At 43.1% G+C, this 20,081-nt stretch overlaps 1 protein-coding gene across 2 annotated transcripts in view; it reads left to right on the forward strand.

Annotated features, from left to right (window-relative positions):
- FBXO25 (F-box protein 25) overlaps positions 1-19,843 on the forward strand; it is a 34,236-nt gene extending 14,393 nt beyond the window's left edge. The window contains exons 5-11 of one of the 2 annotated variants that reach the window (XM_083178431.1): positions 1,061-1,153; positions 4,472-4,565; positions 7,027-7,211; positions 7,308-7,490; positions 9,215-9,358; positions 14,025-14,051; positions 19,019-19,843. In XM_083178431.1, the coding sequence (XP_083034557.1) occupies positions 1,061-1,153; positions 4,472-4,565; positions 7,027-7,211; positions 7,308-7,490; positions 9,215-9,358; positions 14,025-14,051; positions 19,019-19,108 (816 nt within the window). In that variant the 3' untranslated portion in view covers positions 19,109-19,843. The remainder of the gene's footprint in view (positions 1-1,060; positions 1,154-4,471; positions 4,566-7,026; positions 7,212-7,307; positions 7,491-9,214; positions 9,359-14,024; positions 14,052-19,018) is intronic. The other variant, XM_083178432.1, reaches the window with a different exon arrangement.
- The last annotated feature ends 238 nt before the right edge of the window (positions 19,844-20,081 follow it).

Consider the following 20,081-nt stretch of genomic DNA (forward strand, 5'->3'; position numbering starts at 1 on the left):
TCTCAAGATCTCATGTGTTGCACATAATATTTATCGAATTGCGGGAGCAATCGCATGTGGTTTTTAACCACATGCGATGCTCAAATGCAATCCGCAGGTGGGGGGTGGAGGGAACGCTTTTTCATCAACGTGGGGATGGGGAGAGGGGGCCGGAGGGACCATTGGCGGCATGGGAGATGGTGGGCAGAGGGCGGCATTATGTAGCGCAAGAAGTAGCGCTAGCGGCGGTGGGGGTCAGTCAGCGGTGGCGCAGAAGTGTTTAAAACACTGGGCAGCCCTCTGATTGGCTGAGCTATCTCAGCCAATCAGAGGGCTGTACAGTGTTTCTGCCAACCCCAGCTCACTGACCCCCGCCGCCCGTTACGCTTCTTGCGCTCCACAATGCCGCCCTCTGCCTGCCCTCTTCCAGCACCCGATGTGCCATCTCAAGATGGCATGCGACATCGGGTGCTGCAAAGGGGGCACTTTAGCACCACAAGATGTGATCGTGTTTGATTGACATCACACTGAGATGTCGCATCGAATCCGATCGCACAAGTGTATGGGTAGCATAAGAAACAATTGCATAACGCCCATATTGTCCCAGTGTATATGTATATGTGATGCCACAAAACCCCCAGTGAATATGTATATGTGATGCAATTGTATTTTTCACATCCCCACTATCCACATAATCCCGAAGCTTGATGACCTGTAATGTTTACCTTATATAGGCAATATAATCTTTTTTTTTTTCTAACACATTTATTTGAATTTATATAACAAATGTGAGCGACGCTGGCATTTTTACCAGATATTTTGTACATCATTAGCTTGTGTTCTTTACATGTTTATAACCTATTCATGCCAACCACTCCTGATGTCCTTCCAGCCAGAAGCTGAGCTGTTGGGTTCTCCACTGCTCACAGAAACGTAATATTAATGGAAAATGGATTATAATATTCAGGTTCAAATAATGTATTGGGCATTTTTATTGTGAGCAGATTAGTAGAACTTTACTATTGCTGATGACTTTGCCACATTATTTGCAGCATTAAATTAACTGCCCCTTTTCCAACAGAGACATGGATATTGCACCTTGGGTGAAGCCTTTAACCGTTTAGACTTTTCAAGCGCAATACAGGACATCCGAAGATTCAACTATGTTGTCAGGGTAAGTCATATAACAGGCTCTATTATAAAGCTCAATCACAAGGGGTGCCGGACAGTTTCCCGACAGTCGGGATCCTGACAGTCATTACCCCGACGTCAGGATCCCGACAGTCAAAACCCAGACACTCGGGGTCCCGACGGCCACCGGCTATTCTCCCTCGTGGGGGTGCACGACCCCCATAGAGGGAGAATAGAATAGGTGGCTGGCATAGCGAGCCACCGTGCCCGCAGCGTGGCTAGTGCATCGAGCACCGCAAGGGGCTTTGTTGCGCTCGCCCAGCTGTCTGAGTCCGGGCAGTCGGGATCCCGGCAGCGGGCTAATGACTGTCGGGACCACACACTCCACAACCAATCACAAGGAGGGACACATTTGCACTTGGTAGGGCAGCTGTTCCATTATTCAGCCACATTGGTTATAACATATTTTCTAGTTTGTTTTTATTATATGAACTATAGGGGACATGAATCCATGGTGGTTTGGGTTTTATAGTCCTTTGTACAGTTTTGGTCAATGTTATTGGCATCCTTGAAATTCAATTAAATCCTTTTACAATATCTGCTGAAAACATTTTGTAGACCTACGTGGTCCAGAACAGGCTAAAACAAAAACATGGCACCGGCATTGGAACCCTTTGGAACAATTCAAATAAATGTGAAATAAAACAGCAGCTAGATTAGACTTAAGTGTAATCATTTAGAAATGAACTGTCAGTTATCCCATGACTTGGATTAGCCAGTGAATGATAGCCTAAATCAGGCATGTCCAAACTGTGGCCCTCCAGCTGTTGTGAAACTACACATCCCATCATGCCTTGCAATAGTTTTAGCATTCCCTAATATCAAAACTGTGGCAGGGCATGATGGGACGTGTAGTTTCACAACAGATGGAGGGCCATAGTTTGAACATGCCTGGCCTAAATGTTTACAAAGACCAATTTTTATTCCCTGTTATTTCGTCACAATGGAGAATACAAGAGCGCTATCTGAGAGCTTGAGAAGGGCTATTGTCACCAAACACAAGGACCTTTTAAAAGATACAAGGCCACCTCCAAAGACCTTGGCATCCCTTATTTAATTTTGCACAATATTGTTAAGTCGTTTGGGGCCTGATTCAGACCTATTCACAGCCTAGCGTGCAAGTCTGACCTCGAACAATCTGGAGTGACGGTTTCACTCTATACCGTACGGCACACACTAAACCAAGAAAGGCTTTACTGTATTGAAGGAATCGTGGAATTAGAGGATTAACAAGGCGTGGAGTGATATCTGCTTTCCAGTGTGAGGCTTGGGTCGAAAGACAAAAATTGTAAAGGAAAAAATTGACTGGTTTAAACTGGACAGTAACGAGTCTTGATCCCAATCAATTAAAATCTCTGAAGGAAGCTGAAATCTGCAATTGGGAAAAGGAAACATCCAATCATTCAATTGCTTCATCAAATTGCTTTATTGATGGTTACAAGACACATTTGCAACCAAATATTAAGGAAGGGTGCCCATGTCGTGTGTTTTTTGTTTGCTTGCTTGTTTGTTTGTTTGTTTTTCCTTTTTGACATTACAACATGTAAGTTGAAACGGAGTCTGCTTTTGGTTCATTCATAACTTTGTGCATATTAAAATATTCGGTACTTATGTAGTATCTGGGCTGCCGATTTTTTGATTGTATACATTAACTTAAGGCATACAATCAGATGCGATGCGATATCGCATTGCATACGACCATATCGCATGCGATGCCCCGATTTTTCCATAGGATTCAATGTTAAAATGGACTGAGTCCATTTTCACATGGAATTCAATGGGAAAAAGGGGTCCTTTTCATACCCCTACTATCCAAGTGGGCATGGAGTTGGATATAAACCTGTAGCGAGCCACCGAGCCCGAAGCGTGGCGAGCGGACGGTATTCTGTGTCCCCTCGCGGGGCTCGCCACGCTTCGGGCTCGGTGGCTCGCTACGCTCGCCACAGGTTTATATCCAACTCCATGCCCACTTGGATAGTAGGGGTATGAAAAGGACCCCTTTTCCCATTGAATTCCATGTTAAAATGGATTCAGTCCATTTTAACATTGAATCCTATGGAAAAATCGGGTCCATCGCATCGCATGCAATGCGATGCGATGGACCCGATTTCAAAATCGGCAGCCCAGTTAGTACATAAGTACCAAATATTCTGGTATGACGTTGGTATATTTACATGTATTTCTGAAGATATTGTACATGGTGTTCTTAAGGGTGCCCACACTGTTGATCTATTATAGTGTCTTATTCACATAACATGTGCAGGGGAGATCTGATCTGAATCCGGGCCAATAGCAGAGTTCCCCAGTGACTAGGTGATGTTCCAATAGGAAGGACGTGGTTGTCTTTTTTTTTTGTTCTGATATTATGGGTCAACAATGTCTAGGTCGAAAGTCACTAGATCGCCCACTATTGGTCCACAGTGGCTAGATCAACACCTAAGAATGGTCTACAGTAGCAGAAGGTCGACACAAGCTTAAGGTGTGAAGGCTCAAAAGGTCCTCATGAGTTTTTTACTAGATTGACCACTACTGGTGGAAAGTGACTAGTTACTGTCCTATATGCATAAAGGGGTTAAACACTGCGCTCTAGATTTCTGTTCTATCAGAGAACTGCTGTACACTATTGTGCTCTTTGGACTCTTAGAATAGATAGGGCATGTCTGTCAGTCTTTCACTTAATGCTTGTCCTGTATTCTCATGGTCAGATGTAAAGGAAATGCCACTTTCATATAGTTTAACAAAACAGCAAAGTAATTAATCTGAGTGACATCGAACATTTGTATTTAAACATTTTGCTTTGTAAAAGAAAATATTATTTTGTTTTCATTTGATAAAGTTTTTGTTGTTGCCAGTGTACTGTAAATACTTATTGGCCATACACACACGGAGCGACTACAGACCCATGTCTAAGCGATCCGTCTAGATCGCTTAGAAATGAAGCACAGATCGCTCTGTGTGTATGGCCCGCGGCCACGGCAATACTCTTGCTGGACTAGATTTATACTGCATGCAGTATAAATCTAGCCATCACCAGTGTTCTCTACACACTATAAGTTGTATCTTTTTGCATGAACGTAAGCAGCGAGGTTGACTATATGGCGCAGGTGTGAATTTATGCATTTTTGCCACTTGAAGCCGCACAGATCCCCTCATTAGCCCTATGGAAATGCCTATTAGTATCTAGTGGTACAGTAAGTCAGCCTTTCAGTATCAGCCCCATCCTCAACTACTTATGCGATTAGGTACATATGATTTGGACCGTATCTAATCACATCCACAATATATTATTTCCATCTTTCAGTTGCTTCAGCTGATTGCAAAGTCACAACTCACATCACTGAGCGGTGCCGCCCAGAGGAATTACTTTACCGTATTGGAGACAATTGTTGGAAAAGGTAATGGGTTTATATGTATTTGTGTGTGTGTGTGTGTGTGTGTGTGGTGTTCTCTCCAGGCTGTTTTAGCAGGGTGCGTGCCCTGCCTGATTTTTAAAAGGGCAAATCACGCCCTGCCCATATAGCAACAGCCCTGCCCGACTTCAAAGGGGTTCATTGCCTAAATAAATCTGTTACCTCTGGGCAGTATGTAGTGATTTAGTAGTGCTATGTGTGCACACTCATACTATTTGTAATCCCAGGGGTTTTCTCATGATGTAGCTGCAGTGTAGAACCCACCATGTCTACCTGCAAGTTACATCCCTATTTGTGCTTTGTTAGAGGTGTTCCCCCATCCTGAACCTTCTATGATGGGATTCTAACAACTGCCTGTCCTTAGTCTCCGGGAATTGATCATAAACCTGTGTTCTTTTACTGCTAGCAGGAGAATAATCAAATCGACACACACACTCTGGAGTGTCAAAACGATGTTCTGGCGTTTAATAGCCTAAAGCTCACATATATTCATTTTCTTATCTATTACATAATGGGTTTCACACATATAATTGCATTCCATAACTATACACAAATCACAACTAATTGGCACACCCCAGCTTGTCCCCTGGCCAGGCTGACCGGTCACAGGTATGAATGCTTTGGCCGGGGGGACTTGTATAAAAAGTCTCCCCCCGGCTGTGGCATTACCCTGCTGGCTGGTTTGGCCTGGGGCTGGTTCTTAAAATACGGGGGACCCCTAGTCATTTTGTCCCCCGTATTTTGGGAACCAGCCCCGGACCTGGAGCTTGGGGCTGGTTTTAAAAAATCAGTGAAGCCCTATCTGGTTGGTTTCCTGATTTTTTTAATACCAGCCCCGGCTCTTTCAGCCTGGTGCTGGTTACGGCAGTGGGGGGGACCCCACGCCGTTTTTTTTTAAACTAGTAAAAGGGTGACTAAAATGTAGACGCAGTAACCGGTCTATATAGAACTTTAGTCAGCCTGCCGGCTGACTAAAGTTCTTTATAGACGGGTTAGCGTCAAAATTTTAGTCAGCCGGCAGGGTGCCTAAAATTTAGACGCAAACCCATTTATATAGAACTATAGTCACCCTGCCGGCTGACTAAAATTTAGGCGCAAACACGTCTATATAGAACTTTAGTCAGCCGGCAGGGTGACTAAAGTTCTATATAGACCAGTTACTGCGTCTACATTTTAGCAGCGCGTCTTGAACAGCAGATGCCGGGGTGGTCGCCAGAAGACAGGTGAGTTGGATTTCCTTCCCCAGGTACCCATTTGGATTACTACGGATCCAGGACCCCGGACTCTTCAGCCCTGGAGCCCCGGACCCGGACCAGCCCCGGAACCAAGCCAGTGGACCGGACCCAGGGACCTACCTACGGGATCAAGATAGGTAAGTATCAGTGTGTTTGTGTAATGTATGTATGTATTAAACTTTTATTTTTCATATGTGTCAGTGTGTATTTATTTAACTATTTTTTTTTTCTGTGGAACTACAAGTGCCAGCGGGCCCTTTAATGCCCCGCATGCTGGGACTTGTGGTTCTCCAAGTCCCAGCATGCGGGGGAGGCTTGCTGGGACTCATAGTTCCACAGGAAAAAACAATAGTTTTTATTCTATTTTTTTACACCATTCCATCAGCCCTATGCCCACCGCCCAGGGGCATCAGGGACAGTACCAGGCTTCAGCCTGGTCAGGTAAGTCCTGGAGGGGGGGGACCCCTTCATTGGGGGGGTCCCCACTCCACCAGGGCCCCTGGCCAGGCTGACTGGTCAGTAGGGATGAATGCTTTGGCCGCGGGAACTTATATCATAAGTGTCCCCCGGCTGTGGCATTACCCTGCTGGCTGGTTGTGCCTGGGGCTGGTTCTTAAAATACGGGGGACCCCTAGTCATTTTGTCCCCCGTATTTTGGGAACCAGCCCTGGACCTGGAGCCTGGGGCTGGTTTTAAAAAATCAGCGAAGCCCTATTTGTCGGGTTTCCTGATTTTTTAATACCAGCCCCGGCTACTTCAGCCTGGTGCTGGTTACGGCTGTGGGGGGGACCCCACGCCGTTTTTTTTTTTTTAATAGGTAAAAGGGTGACTGCTGCCCTAACCCAGCCCATTATTATAATTTTGGTCACATGTGAATTGTGTATAGCCCAAATCGGGAGAGTGTGTACGGTGGTACAATCCTTTTCTTGCGACTGTTTGGACGGGAGTACATCAGACGTTGCAAGTAAATTGTACAGGTGTGTACGCGCGTGTCGGCTGTTGTTTGCGGACGGGAGTACGGTCGGCCGAACGCTTGCAAAAAAAAAGGATTGTATAGATGTGTACCCAGCTTAAGAGCATGCGTAGGTACAGTAAGCATGCCTTCCAGCTGGTGCCCCAGAGGTTTCCTTACCATGAAAAACATGACTGCACTGTGCTTTTAGTCTGAACTTGGGAAATTCCTTCAACTTTGTAAGTTTTTATCGTTTCAGTTCTGGAAGACCAATACAACCCACGATTAATTCGAGAGCTTCTTCATGACCTGAGCTCCGCCTTGTGCATCCTGATTCGGGAGGTTGGCAAATCTGTACTGGTAGGAAATATTGACACCTGGATGTGTCGCTTAGAGACCATTCTGTCATGGCAGCAGCAACTTATGAACCTTCAAATGAATCCGGTACGCCCACGTCAGTGCCCCTTTTATCTGTTGCCACCCTCTAGCAGAGTTCTCACTTTTCCTAATGGCTTACTGTTTCACAATGATATTTTCTAGCAACTTGGCGATGGCCTTACCCTGTGTGATCTACCAATGCACATGCAGAGCAATATATTGTACAGGTTTTCTGATGCCTGGGACATAATCAACCTGGGCCAAGCAACACCTACATTACATGTTCTCAGTGAAGACCGCCATCTGTGGAAAGAGCTCTGCAAATATCATTTTACTGAGAAAATGGTAAGTGTTTTACTATAAACCTCAACTTAATTAATAATAATAGTCATTATGTGGTAGCATATAACTTATGATGATGGTACAAGGGCCCCATTTCTCAATACAATGCCCTCAAGGTGGCAGAAAAAAGAGAAGGAAGTCAGCGGGAGAGTGTGTGTGTGTGTGTGTGTCTGGGCGCTATATATACCTGCAGCATTGGGGAAGGGTCTCCTTGTCGGGCATGGGTCATCCCTTGTCTCAGCCGCTGCAGCCATCTCCAGTTCTGCCCCTAATATCTGCCCCCTGGAGGCAGCTCTGGGTCTCCCCCACAGTGCTAGTGGCATTGGTGCAGTTCCTGCACGTTTAACACAGGGGCTGGTCACTAGATAGTGATGTCGAGCCCTGGCAGCATCAGAGAGGACCACCCCCACCCCCCCCTTCTGTAAGCAAATCATCACCTCTGATGGGGGAGGGGGCACGGCAGTCACTTCCTGGTTGGGCAAAGCCCATTTGGCACTACTTAGAAAAAAGGGTGCAGGGGATTGCCTGCTGGGTCCCCAGGCCCCCCCAAGGTCCCGTGCCCCATAGCAGCTGCATCCCCTGCACCCTCCCTTTTCTGACAAGAACTTTAATGAAACTGTGTTAGAGAATGCTCTGTTGAGAATCCTTACAAGAACCTATATTATAGAAGTACAGGAGTTCCCCTGGAAGCGTTCCTATTTCACTAACTGCTAGGTCATTGGAGAATCTTATTAGTTGCAGAGTTGATAGGAGGCCCTAAAAGGGAAATACTGGGGAAATTGTACTAATGGGGTCCTGCTTTTTCATGACAATGCCCCTAATTACAAGTCACAAAATCTAATGTAGCTGAAGCGATGGAGAAGAGGTTAGAACAATTGATTCATATTGGCGATTCAATTGTTTTTACCGCTTTTGGGTGTCCAATGGAGCAATTCAATTGTTGCTCTGTTTGAGGGTGAAAATCCGCTGCTGTACACATTTCTGCTCGCAACCTCAGGAGGCGGCCGGCTGACCTGCTAAAAGTCGGCTTTTCTGGCACCCTACAGTCCAGACATGGCTCTCGCCTCAGAAGCTGAATTGTAGTCTGCAGTTTGCTATCAAAAGTGTAAGTAGCTATGCGGTGTTCTCGTGTCCTATCCAAATGCATGTGGCAGACGTTTCTAACTGCATTCCTTCATTGGTAACAAGGGGGCAGATGTATTAAACCTTAACAAGAGATAAATGCAAGGGTGATAAAGAGAGATAAACGTCCAGCCAATCAGCTCCTTACTGACTTTTTTCAAACACAGGCTGTAACATGGCAGTTAGCAGGTGATTGGCTGGGCGTTTATCTCTCTTTATCATCCTTGCATTTATCTCTTGTTAAGGCTTAATACATCTGCCCCTATGATCCTTATTCAGTGCCCCATGTAGATCATTATGGCAGAGTAACCGCTTGGTGTGAGGAAGGAGTTAATCTCCTGGGATCCAGAAGTGACTTCACCCTTCCCTCACACCTCCTGCTGCCGCTGTGACACTACTGTGCTGCTGTGACTTCTTAGGTGCAAGAGTGTTTATTACCAAATGTGTCAAAATTCTACCTAAAACTTCCCCTCTACAATCATATATACTGTAGCCTATTCCCTAATTTGCTGCCTAGATTTTATCATATACATATGACTTAAACCACTGTTTCTGTTTGTATGCATGTATCTTTATTTGTTTATTTTTATATTCTTTATATCTAGTTTTGTAAGCACCTGATCTTGACAGAAAACGGTCACATTGACTGGAAATTAATGTTTTTCACACTACAAAAGTACTATCCAAAAAGGGAACAGTATGGAGACACATTACACTTCTGTCGTCATTGCAGCGTTCTGTTTTGGAAGGTAAAATTTTGTACAATGATATTCATTATATTCAACTCTCTCGCTCGCTCGCTCGCTCTCGCTCTCTCGCGCTCTCTCTCGCGCTCGCTCTCTCTCTCTCGCTCTTTCTCTTTCTCTCTTTTTCTCTTTCTCTTTCTCTCTGGTGGGTGGGTTTGCGAAGTGGCAGTTAAGTGTATAGGGGTGTCAGACCCAAAAGGAAAAAGCGATACAGAAGGTGTATAACTGCGCTGAGACTAAGAACACATGCAACAAGTGTCACTAAAAAACATATATTACGTTTATTAAAACATCTTTAAAAGATTACGTGGTGGGATCATGGTTAGTTGGTATTCAATAAATAAATGATTATAGTCACCCAGTTATCCAGATGGAATGTATGCCAGTGTCTGTTCCTAGAATGCCTTCTTTTTAGTTTCCAAGTGTTTGTAAGCCAATGTATGGATGGTTTCAGGAGAGACTGCGCTCTCCAGCCACAGGGATATCTGTTTTGAGGGTTCCACTGTTAAAGGGCTGGCTTTGTCCAGTCCTGATGTACTAGTGGCTTAGGAGAAGGAGGAAGGCTGGTTGGGTCTTGGCTAACTGTATATATTTTGTATAGGGATATACTCCAATCAAAAAAGACCACTGCACAGAGATTGAATGATACGGACACACTGCTTAGTAAAATGCAAAATTTATAGATTAAAAAACATCAAGCAATACATACAGTACAATGTAAAAAATAAATAAAAAAATGTGTATATGTGTGTGTGTGTATGTATATGTGTATATATATATATATATATAACAATCCAATATCACCAGGTATTTGCGCTAGATATGGGGTGGTCGCTATTAACACTAGATCCCCTACTAGAGGGACCCACACAATCAAATACACAACCCAATAGTGTTATTAAGCGCCCAATATACAATTTATCAATACAATTTGTAATATCTTTCCACTCAATGTAGAATTAATATCCACCAGAACTTCATTCAAATAAAAAAACATTTATTAAAAATATATAAAAAGGTAATACACTTGGAGAACTTTTCTCGGATGGTGATCAAACAAAGAACCCGACGCGTTTCGTCCCTTTATGGGACTTCATCAGGGGTTAGATATAAATCTTTTCAGCAATAAGGAATGTTTTTAAATTAGTACGGAGTTTAGGAGAATTTATTCACGCTGGATCTTCCAAATGATAAATTACTACTGTAGTACTTGTCCCTTATTAGAAGATGTTTTTATAGACTTATATGATCCGTCTTTATTCAGATCATGTGGCCGGACCTTTCAGATCATGTGGTCGGACCGTATATGTGTGGCCAATATGTTTAATGGATTTTTATAAGGGAATGACCCTCCAATACGATGAATATTATTGGTCTGGATCAGGGTGGCTAATTCCAGTAAAATGGCCAACCCGGCCAACCTCCAACAAAGGACTACTTTTTATAATTTAGGGTTTGAGCCCCAGCTGTAAGTAGTTATCAAGGTTTTAAATCCCACACCTCAAAATAAATGGTGTAGACACCTTCTAATTAAAATGGAGGTGGATTGAAAAGCCCCCTAAGTATCACCAGTGCATGTGTGCTCTCCAAGATCCAAAGGGCAAGCGGACCACTGCACAAAAAAGACCACTGCACAGAGATTGAATGATACGGACACACTGCTTAGTAAAATGCAAAATTTATAGATTAAAAAACATCAAGCAATACATACAGTACAATGTAAAAGATAAATAAAAAAATGTGTATATGTGTGTGTGTATATATATATATACATATAAAAATACTGGAAATAGAATAAATGCAATAGAGCTGTACTTGATACAGAAAATGATGAACAGGATATGGGGTAGGAGGGGGGGAGGGAGAGAAGGGGGAGAAAAATATAGGCTGTTAATGTAGAGCCTAATATTATAGAATCCTTAATAGGACTAAGAGTGGACGATTGCTGGGGGTGCTCTGCTGTAAATATGTCACATATATGATTTAGGAAGCCAGAGGGTTAATAGGCATCTCACGTAAATGCTGTTGTCCTTATAATGGTTAATGGTGGTTAGTGGAATGAAAGTCCAAGAAAGGTTATTGTTAGGAAAGATGAAATGATACAGTCAACAGTCATTTAGCATGTGGGTAACATGCACTAGCGATGGAGAAAAGCTAGGTTCCACACAGATGGTTGTAAGTATGCAATAATAGTATGCAGGGATTCAAGGTTTTATCTCACCCTGTTGTGGCAGTAATTAGTAGCACTTGCTCAGTCTGTTGGTTGCTCCGTTCCACAGAGGGAGAAGGGCGGCCGGTAGTTGTCCTCTAAGGGTCACCTTTCGCAAGGTGCCGGCGGCTGATGGTAACTTCCAAGGGGACGGAGCGTCCTGAGTTATACAGGCGGCAGTGTAGGTGGATATTTCGCTTGTGCTGGTGGAACGCCAGAAAGCTGTGAATACAGCGTGTTTGCAGAAGGCAGCGTGTAGCCCCTACGTCCTGGAGTAATAACGTCAACGCGTTTCGTCTCCTTAGTGGCGTGGAGACTTTTTCCGTCTTGAAAAAGTCTCCACGCCACTAAGGAGACGAAACGCGTTGACGTCATTACTCCAGGACGTAGGGGCTACACGCTGCCGTCTGCAAACACGCTGTATTCACAGGGTGAGATAAAACCTTGAATCCCTGCATACTATTATTGCATACTTACAACCATCTGTGTGGAACCCAGCTTTTCTCCATCGCTAGTGCATGTTACCCACATGCTAAATGACTGTTGACTGTATCATTTCATCTTTCCTAACAATAACCTTTCTTGGACTTTCATTCCACTAACCACCATTAACCATTATAAGGACAACAGCATTTACGTGAGATGCCTATTAACCCTCTGGCTTCCTAAATCATACATGTGACATATTTACAGCAGAGCACCCCCAGCAATCGTCCACTCTTAGTCCTATTAAGGATTGTATAATATTAGGCTCTACATTAACAGCCTATATTTTTCTCCCCCTTCTCTCCCTCCCCCCCTCCTACCCCATATCCTGTTCATCATTTTCTGTATCAAGTACAGCTCTATTGCATTTATTCTATTTCCAGTATTTTTATATGTATGTGAGTGGTTGCTAGACAGCCTAACATATATATATATATATAATTTTTTTTTTTTTTTACATTGTACTGTATGTATTGCTTGATGTTTTTTAATCTATAAATTTTGCATTTTACTAAGCAGTGTGTCCGTATCATTCAATCTCTGTGCAGTGGTCTTTTTTGATTGGAGTATATCCCTATACATATATCCAGCAGCGCAATACACACCAATCGCTTCTTTCTTTATATCCCATTATTGTTACTTGTGGGCATAGGCAAACCCACAGGTGTGATTTGCAGCAGCTGATATATATTGGACATTTTTACCATCTGAGTGTTACTCATTTATATAGGACTTAGAACTAAAAGCGCTGGGGCTCCTGCCAGCTACAGATTGACTTATCCTCAATCCTGTGGCTTGCGGGAAACAAATCCATTTTTATATAACTGTATATATTTGTATTCCAAATGGTGGGTGTCCAGGTAAGCAATACCCGACGCATTTCGCTTGGGCAGCTTTTTCAAGGTCCGATATCCCTGTGGCTGTAGAGCGCAGTCTCTCCTGAAACAGTCCATACATTGGCTTACAAACACTTGGAAACTAAAAAGAAGGCATTCTAGGAACGGACACTGGGTGACTATAATCATTCATTTATTGAATAACAACTAACCATGATCCCATCTTTTAAATATGTTTAAATAAACGTAATATATGTTTTTTAGTGACACCTCTTGCATGTGTTCTTAGTCTCAGCGCAGTTATACACCTTCTGTATCGCTGTGTATTATAACGACAGAAGTAAAGATGTCTCGTGTGATATGTATGTGCAGGTGGCCTCTGCTAGGAATCAGTAGCTGGCTGCCTGTTAGAGAGGGCTGCTGTCCTGTGGCTCTTTTCTTTACTTATTATAAGCCCTTTGCTTTCTGTACAAGTAGTAAGATGCCACCGAGCCGATATATTATGTGAGGATGGTAGTTATGGGGTGATTCAGACTGGCGTGTTGCAGGCAGAATTTGCTCATCCGTCCGATGTTAAGGATTTGCACGTGTGCGAACTCCTTCAGCGAGTTTTACACTCACCAGGGTGATCATTCCAGGATGGGAGAGCAGGGGTCCATGTGGGTGTGCCCACAGATACGGTGGGCGCACCCATAAAAACGCTGGGCGTACACCTGCGAGCGCCTGCTTGGGGCAGACAGCTGACATCGCATAACCTTGGCGCCCGCCCCGAATTCGGCCATCTGAGTCCAGAATGAAAGTCAGTCGGGGGGAAGGGGGGGGGCGGGGGGGGCGCCGTGTGGGGTGGTGGTTTTCTGCTTGCTAGGCTGTGAATATACGCAGCCTAGCGAACTGGTCCGAATCAGGCCCTTGGCCTTATGTAAGCAATAAGGAGGCAGTGGGTACTATACTGCTGTATATTCTATTGTGTAATCCTCAGAGTTCTAGGTTTGTTACTATCCTGCACTCGGATGACATTGTGCTTTATGTGTGTCACTGTATTGCACAAGCGTGAGATGTGTTACTTGTACAATTAAGGTCAGTTGAATATGAAGAATCTTATTGTTGTTCTACTTGTCTGTTTCATTCCCTGGTAAAGGATTGCCATCTTGCCCTGTTATTTAAGGTATTTGGTGCATGCTTTCCATGACGTCACTAGCACTCACAATGCAGTGTGTATTATGTCACTAGTGCACATTGCTGGGGTGTTCCGTGTCCCTGTTATTCCTCATATTGCTTGCTTGCATCCTGCTGTGAATTCACTACAGATAACATTGTACGTGTGTATATGTGTGTTCCAAGTGTCATATGGTTCATTCACATAGATATACATTGGAGCAGTCAGCCTGTAATGGGTATCACTGACTGACAGTACAAACATGCCCCATCCCGTGCTCTACAATATACAGGCCTGCATTGCTTCATGTCCAGACGTCACTTTGCTAAACTTTGGGTTGGTACACCCAGGCTGACGGGCAGTCGGGCCTTTGGCTTGGACTATGACATCCTATGGTGGGTGACACACTCTGGTGTGTACCCGGCCTTAAACTGTACCAGCACTGAGCATTCAAATCTGGAGTGTTGTTTCTACCATTTGAAATCTACTGTGTTCAAAGGGTAAAGAATATAAATGTTTATTAGTAAAGGACAGTTGTAATAAATTGTGCCGCAAACTGTATTCAAATCTTATACCCTCATATAAACTAGATACAGATTTATTACTCTATTCTGTAAACCTATAGAAATTGCAAGATAAAATTTGTATTTAAAATGGTGCTTCAGATATATTGGGTAAAAACTATAAATAAATAAAAAAATATTGTAAAATGAGAGATTTGAAATGAAAATGGGTGTATTAGATATTTAATTCACAACATTTTTATTGAATACAAGTGTCCAATGGTGGTGACAAAGATAAACAACATATGAAAATGAAACAAATGACATTTGACAGTTGATGAATACAAGTCATTAGTATACTTATTCATTAACAATACGAGAACATATTCCAGAAACATGAGGAGAGAAGCAGTAGGTGACATTAATAACAGACTTTGATGTGTGCCTTAAAATAAAATAGCTAATAATGGTGTTTGAGGGAGGGGAACAAAATCTATTAGCAAATCAGGGTAAACGAAGGTTCTATAGGAGGACGATGGTTCCATAAAGGGTTGGCGGGTTACTTGATGCCAGGAAGTGCAGGGTTATGGTAAGTGTAAATTGCCCAGTAGTATTTGCATCAGCTATCAGAACTATGAGAACTGACATTAGTGCCGCCCCTTATGGGGCCTACACACGCTCCTTATGTAGGGGCGAAAGCAATGCGCGTCACCGCACGTGGTTATCACCCGGCTAATAATATCCAGCATCTAGTAATATTGCCAGGCAAGGCCATTGTTCTCACCGGAGAACACTGGCCCTGACAGATCGCTCATCACACAGCACTGGCACATTTGTGTGCTGAGCGATCTTGCATCATTCAGAACGCTCAGCAAATCTCCCCGTGTGTAAGCCCCTTTAGACAACGTTAAGAGATGAGGTGAGATACTGTAAGTATCAGGGACATTGGCAGATACATCAGGACCACATCTATTATTATTAAATCAGAGCCTGATCGAAGCTAGGTCATTACATTTCTGTGCTGTAGAAGAGGATCGGAGGAGGAACGATGGTGGGGTAAATATGACGGGACAGGGTGGCGGAGGTGAGCCGGCTACTTTATCATATAGGAGCTGAGTGAGTACTGTGCTACACATATATGGCAGAACCAGGCATATACCTCTGATAAGGAGTCTTGAGCAGATGACACTGGACATGGTGACTTGTAGACACACATACTGCTGAGGCAGACACGTCTCTATGTATGTACAGCTGTGTATATGGGCAGAAATAGGGAAGGTCTTCGGTGCCAGGTTCCCCATGGTAGAGTCCATTATTTCACTTGTATTTATGTCACATTACCATAGCCACTGAAAGCAAAACCAACCCAAAGAAGTTTTTTAAATACATAAATAGTAAACGTTTAATTAAGGAAAACATAGGCCCACTAACTGATACTAGTGGAAAAAGTGTTACTGAGGACAAGGGAAAAGCAAAACTGTTAAATGAGTTCTTCTCATCAGTATTTACTAAGGGAGAGCAGACTGTGAAACGAACATTTACCACAAATGGGACAAATAAGCCAGATCTCATTGTGGATTTCACGCCAAAGGAAATAATACTGAGGCTAAGCAAACTCAAAACAAATAAGTCACCAGGGCCAGATGGGATTCATCTGAGGGTATTAATGGAATTAAGGGATGAACTAGCTACCCCCCTACATTATATCTTTAGCAAGTCACTATCGTCAGGTATAGTACCAAAAGATTGGAGAATAGCAGAGGTAGTGCCAATATTCAAAAAAGGAAAAAAGGAAGATCCCGCTAATTACAGACCCGTTAGTTTAACATCAATTGTGGGTAAACTATTTGAAGGATTTTTAAGGGATGGTATTCAGGAATATTTAGATCATCACCGTCTACTCAGTACTAACCAACATGGGTTCGTGAAAAATCGTTCATGCCAAACTAATCTACTAGGGTTCTATGAAGAGGTTAGCAAAAACCTCGATAATGGAAATGCTGTAGATGTGATTTTCCTAGATTTCGCTAAAGCATTTGATACTGTCCCACACAAGAGATTGATTAATAAAATGGAGAACCTAGGATTGGGTGAAAATATCTGCAGATGGGTAGGGAATTGGCTATGTAATAGAGAACAAAGAGTGGTTGTGAATGGTGCCGTATCAGATATGATACCGGTACTAAGTGGAGTGCCCCAGGGTTCGGTTTTGGGGCCCATTTTGTTTAACATTTTTATTAACGATATTGGGATAGGGTTACTCAGCAATGTATCCATCTTTGCGGACGATACAAAACTTAGCAAAGTCATCAAATCACCAGAAGATGTCACCATGCTTCAAAATGATCTTGCAATTCTAGATGAGTGGGCAAAAAAATGGAAGATGAGGTTCAATGTAGATAAATGTAAGGTTATGCACCTTGGGAGACACAACCAGTGTGCAAGTTACAACCTTAGCGGAGAGGAACTGGGTAATTCCATACTTGAAAAGGATCTAGGAGTCCAAATAGACAGCAATCTAGGATGTAGTGCCCATTGTAATGTAGCTACAAAAAAGGCCAACAAAATTCTGGCATGTATTAAGAGGGGAATGGAAACTAGGGACTCAAGGGTAATTATGCCACTATATAAAGCATTGGTGAGACCTCACCTAGAGTACGGAGTACAGTTCTGGGCCCCACACTATAAAAAGGACATCATAGAATTAGAAAAAGTCCAAAGGCGAGCAACAAAGCTTATTAGGGGAATGGAGAATTTAAGCTACGGGGAGAGATTAAGCAATTTGGGACTATTTACATTAGAAAAGAGACGTTTAAGGGGGGACATGCTCAACATGTACAAGTATATCAAGGGCCAATATAAGGAACTGTCACACACCCTATTTTCTACTAGAAAGGAATCTAGGACGCGAGGGCATGAGTATAGATTAGAAGAAAAAAGATTTCATTCAGCTAGTAGAAAGAATTTCTTTACGGTCAGAACAGTCAAACTCTGGAACTCTCTTCCCAGAGAGGTGGTAACGGCTGGCTCATTAAATGCGTTCAAGGCAAAGTTGGACAAACATTTACTGGAGAAAAACATCCATGGGTACAAATAAGAAATATAATTTGTCTGTAAAATACCAGAACCTACCAAATCAGCAATGGATATCTATACCAGGTTGAACTAGATGGACGCAAGTCTTTTTTCAGCCTTACCTACTATGTAACTATGTAACTATAATCACAGTATCTGGATCAAGCAAGAAGTGTGTACTGGTAACTGTACACAACCAGAGAGCGCCAAACGATTGGGGAAGGTACAAATGATTTTTATTTTTATATTAAAAGTGTATAAAACAACATTATATCAAATTATAAACACATAATAATAGAATATAAAATTTATAAATGAAAAGACATATTTACACTCAATGTGAAATCGTAGCAGCAGTCAATAGTCCCAATTGCGGGTATATGCTCTCCTTTGAGCCAAGGTTTCTAATACTGAGTGTCCAGCTTAAAGATGATGGTAAATAGCGATCGATTATAAACAATTTGATGCAGTCTGCAGACTGCTCAAGCCACTCTGCCAGCTGACGCCGCCTGTTGACGAACAGCTGATTTTGTATTGAGCAGAGAGCGAGCTGTCTGCCTCGGCAACAGCTTGGATGGCACACGCTGAATTGCCGGAGACTTTTGCACAACAGGTATGACAAGTGCACTCACCCAGGCTTATGTGATTCTGCCGACGTGCGGCTAGCGTGGTTCTTGCTGTGACGGCTGGGGAGGCTTGATGCTTAAATCAGCTGGTAAGCAGGAGATGATAGGAAACCTTTGTGAAGGAGCTGCTGGAAAGGATTTCACGATTAGAGTGAGATTGGTCTCTGTAACCAGACGCGTTTCTCCGCTGTAACTGTATGTAGCGGTTTCTTCAGAAGGGTATAACAGAGATCATGATTGATGGTTATTTAAAGCACTGCTCTCCAATCGTATTGAGGCACTCGTTAGTGCTGCAAGGTAGTTTATTAACCCTCTATGGACAAGTTTAAAAGGGAAGTGTCCGTTCTCCATAGGTGACTAGTATTGTTTGCACAAGACAATTAGACTACATGTCTCATAAAGAGATATATACATATATATACATAAACTAAACCCCCCAAAATAAAGGAAAGAAAAAAAGGGAAAGAAAGAACCCTAAGCGAGGAATGGCATCTACTAATCTTTACATACATAGAAAAATACACATACAAAATAACTAAATTAGCGACTCTAGTAATAATTAATAGATATCAAGAAAACAGTTGTTCTCAATAAGGGGCACTGTGGGGCATTATTTCACTTGTATTTATGTCACATTACCAGCACTATAATCACAGTATCTGGATCAGCAGCTATACTAGTAAGAACCCATCACTTCATTGCGGAGATCATGGTATGCAGTGCTAGTTTGCTATGTGGAATGATCATGTCTAATTTGGCTTTCTCTTGTCAGGACTCGGGGCACCCCTGCACAGCTAATGATCCAGGCAGCTGCCTCATGCCGGTCTCTCCCCAGCACTTTATTGACCTCTTCAGATTCTGAGTGCACAACATTGTTCCTCTGCTCGCTCTTCTATTGTCGTAACGCCCTCCTCTGTGGGTTTTTTATTATTTTAAAGGACTCCTTCATTTGCTGTATAATTGTTTATGAAGCTGCAGCTCTGCTGGACAATGGTACAGATGGGAAAGACCAAATATTTTATTGTTTTTATACAATTATTTAATTACCTGTTTTATTGCTTCTGGCGTCCTCTGCATTCACTTTGTAGTTTGTGTATGATAGTAGTAACAAAGGATTTGTATGTAAATACAGGGTTTTACACGCCTAATATTGCACACTATTTGTCTTGCTCGTGCACTTTTTTTTACTACCTGTTTTTCAGCGAAAATCGTGTTTTTCAGGGTCTCCCTTTTGGTTCCTAAAGGGGACATTTCTTTTTTCTTCCTTAGTCCATTTGTAGAGGAACATTACGATGTGCAAGTGGCCTGAGGCAGGATATGTAGCACTTTGGCCCATCTCTGACCGGTTTCTGGGTGAAAAGTCTCTGATTGCTGTTGTGGTTAGTTTAGGTATGATGGTGGGAAAATGCAAAGATCTTTTGGTACTTGTGAGTTATCCGGGCGTCCGATTTTTTTGATTGTATGCCTTAAGTTAAGGCATACAATCAGATGCGATGCGATGCGATATCGCATCGCATCGCATGCGACCATCGGATGCGATGACCCGATTTTTCCATAGGAATCAATGTTAAAATGATACCTATGGAAAAAGGGGTCCTTTTCATACCCCTACTATCCAAGTGGGCATGGAGTTGGATATAAACCTGTGGCGAGCGTAGCGAGCCACCGAGCCCGAAGCGTGGCGAGCGAAGCGAGCCCCGCGAGGGGACGGTATTCCGTGTCCCCTCGCGGGGCTCGCTACGCTCGCCACGCTTCGGGCTCGGTGGCTCGTTTCGCTCGCCACAGGTTTATATCCAACTCCATGCCCACTTGGATAGTAGGGTATGAAAAGGACC

This window comes from Crinia signifera, chromosome 3, assembly GCF_055691185.1.
Source record: "Crinia signifera chromosome 3, ASM5569118v1, whole genome shotgun sequence".
Taxonomy (NCBI): Eukaryota; Metazoa; Chordata; class Amphibia; order Anura; family Myobatrachidae; genus Crinia; species Crinia signifera.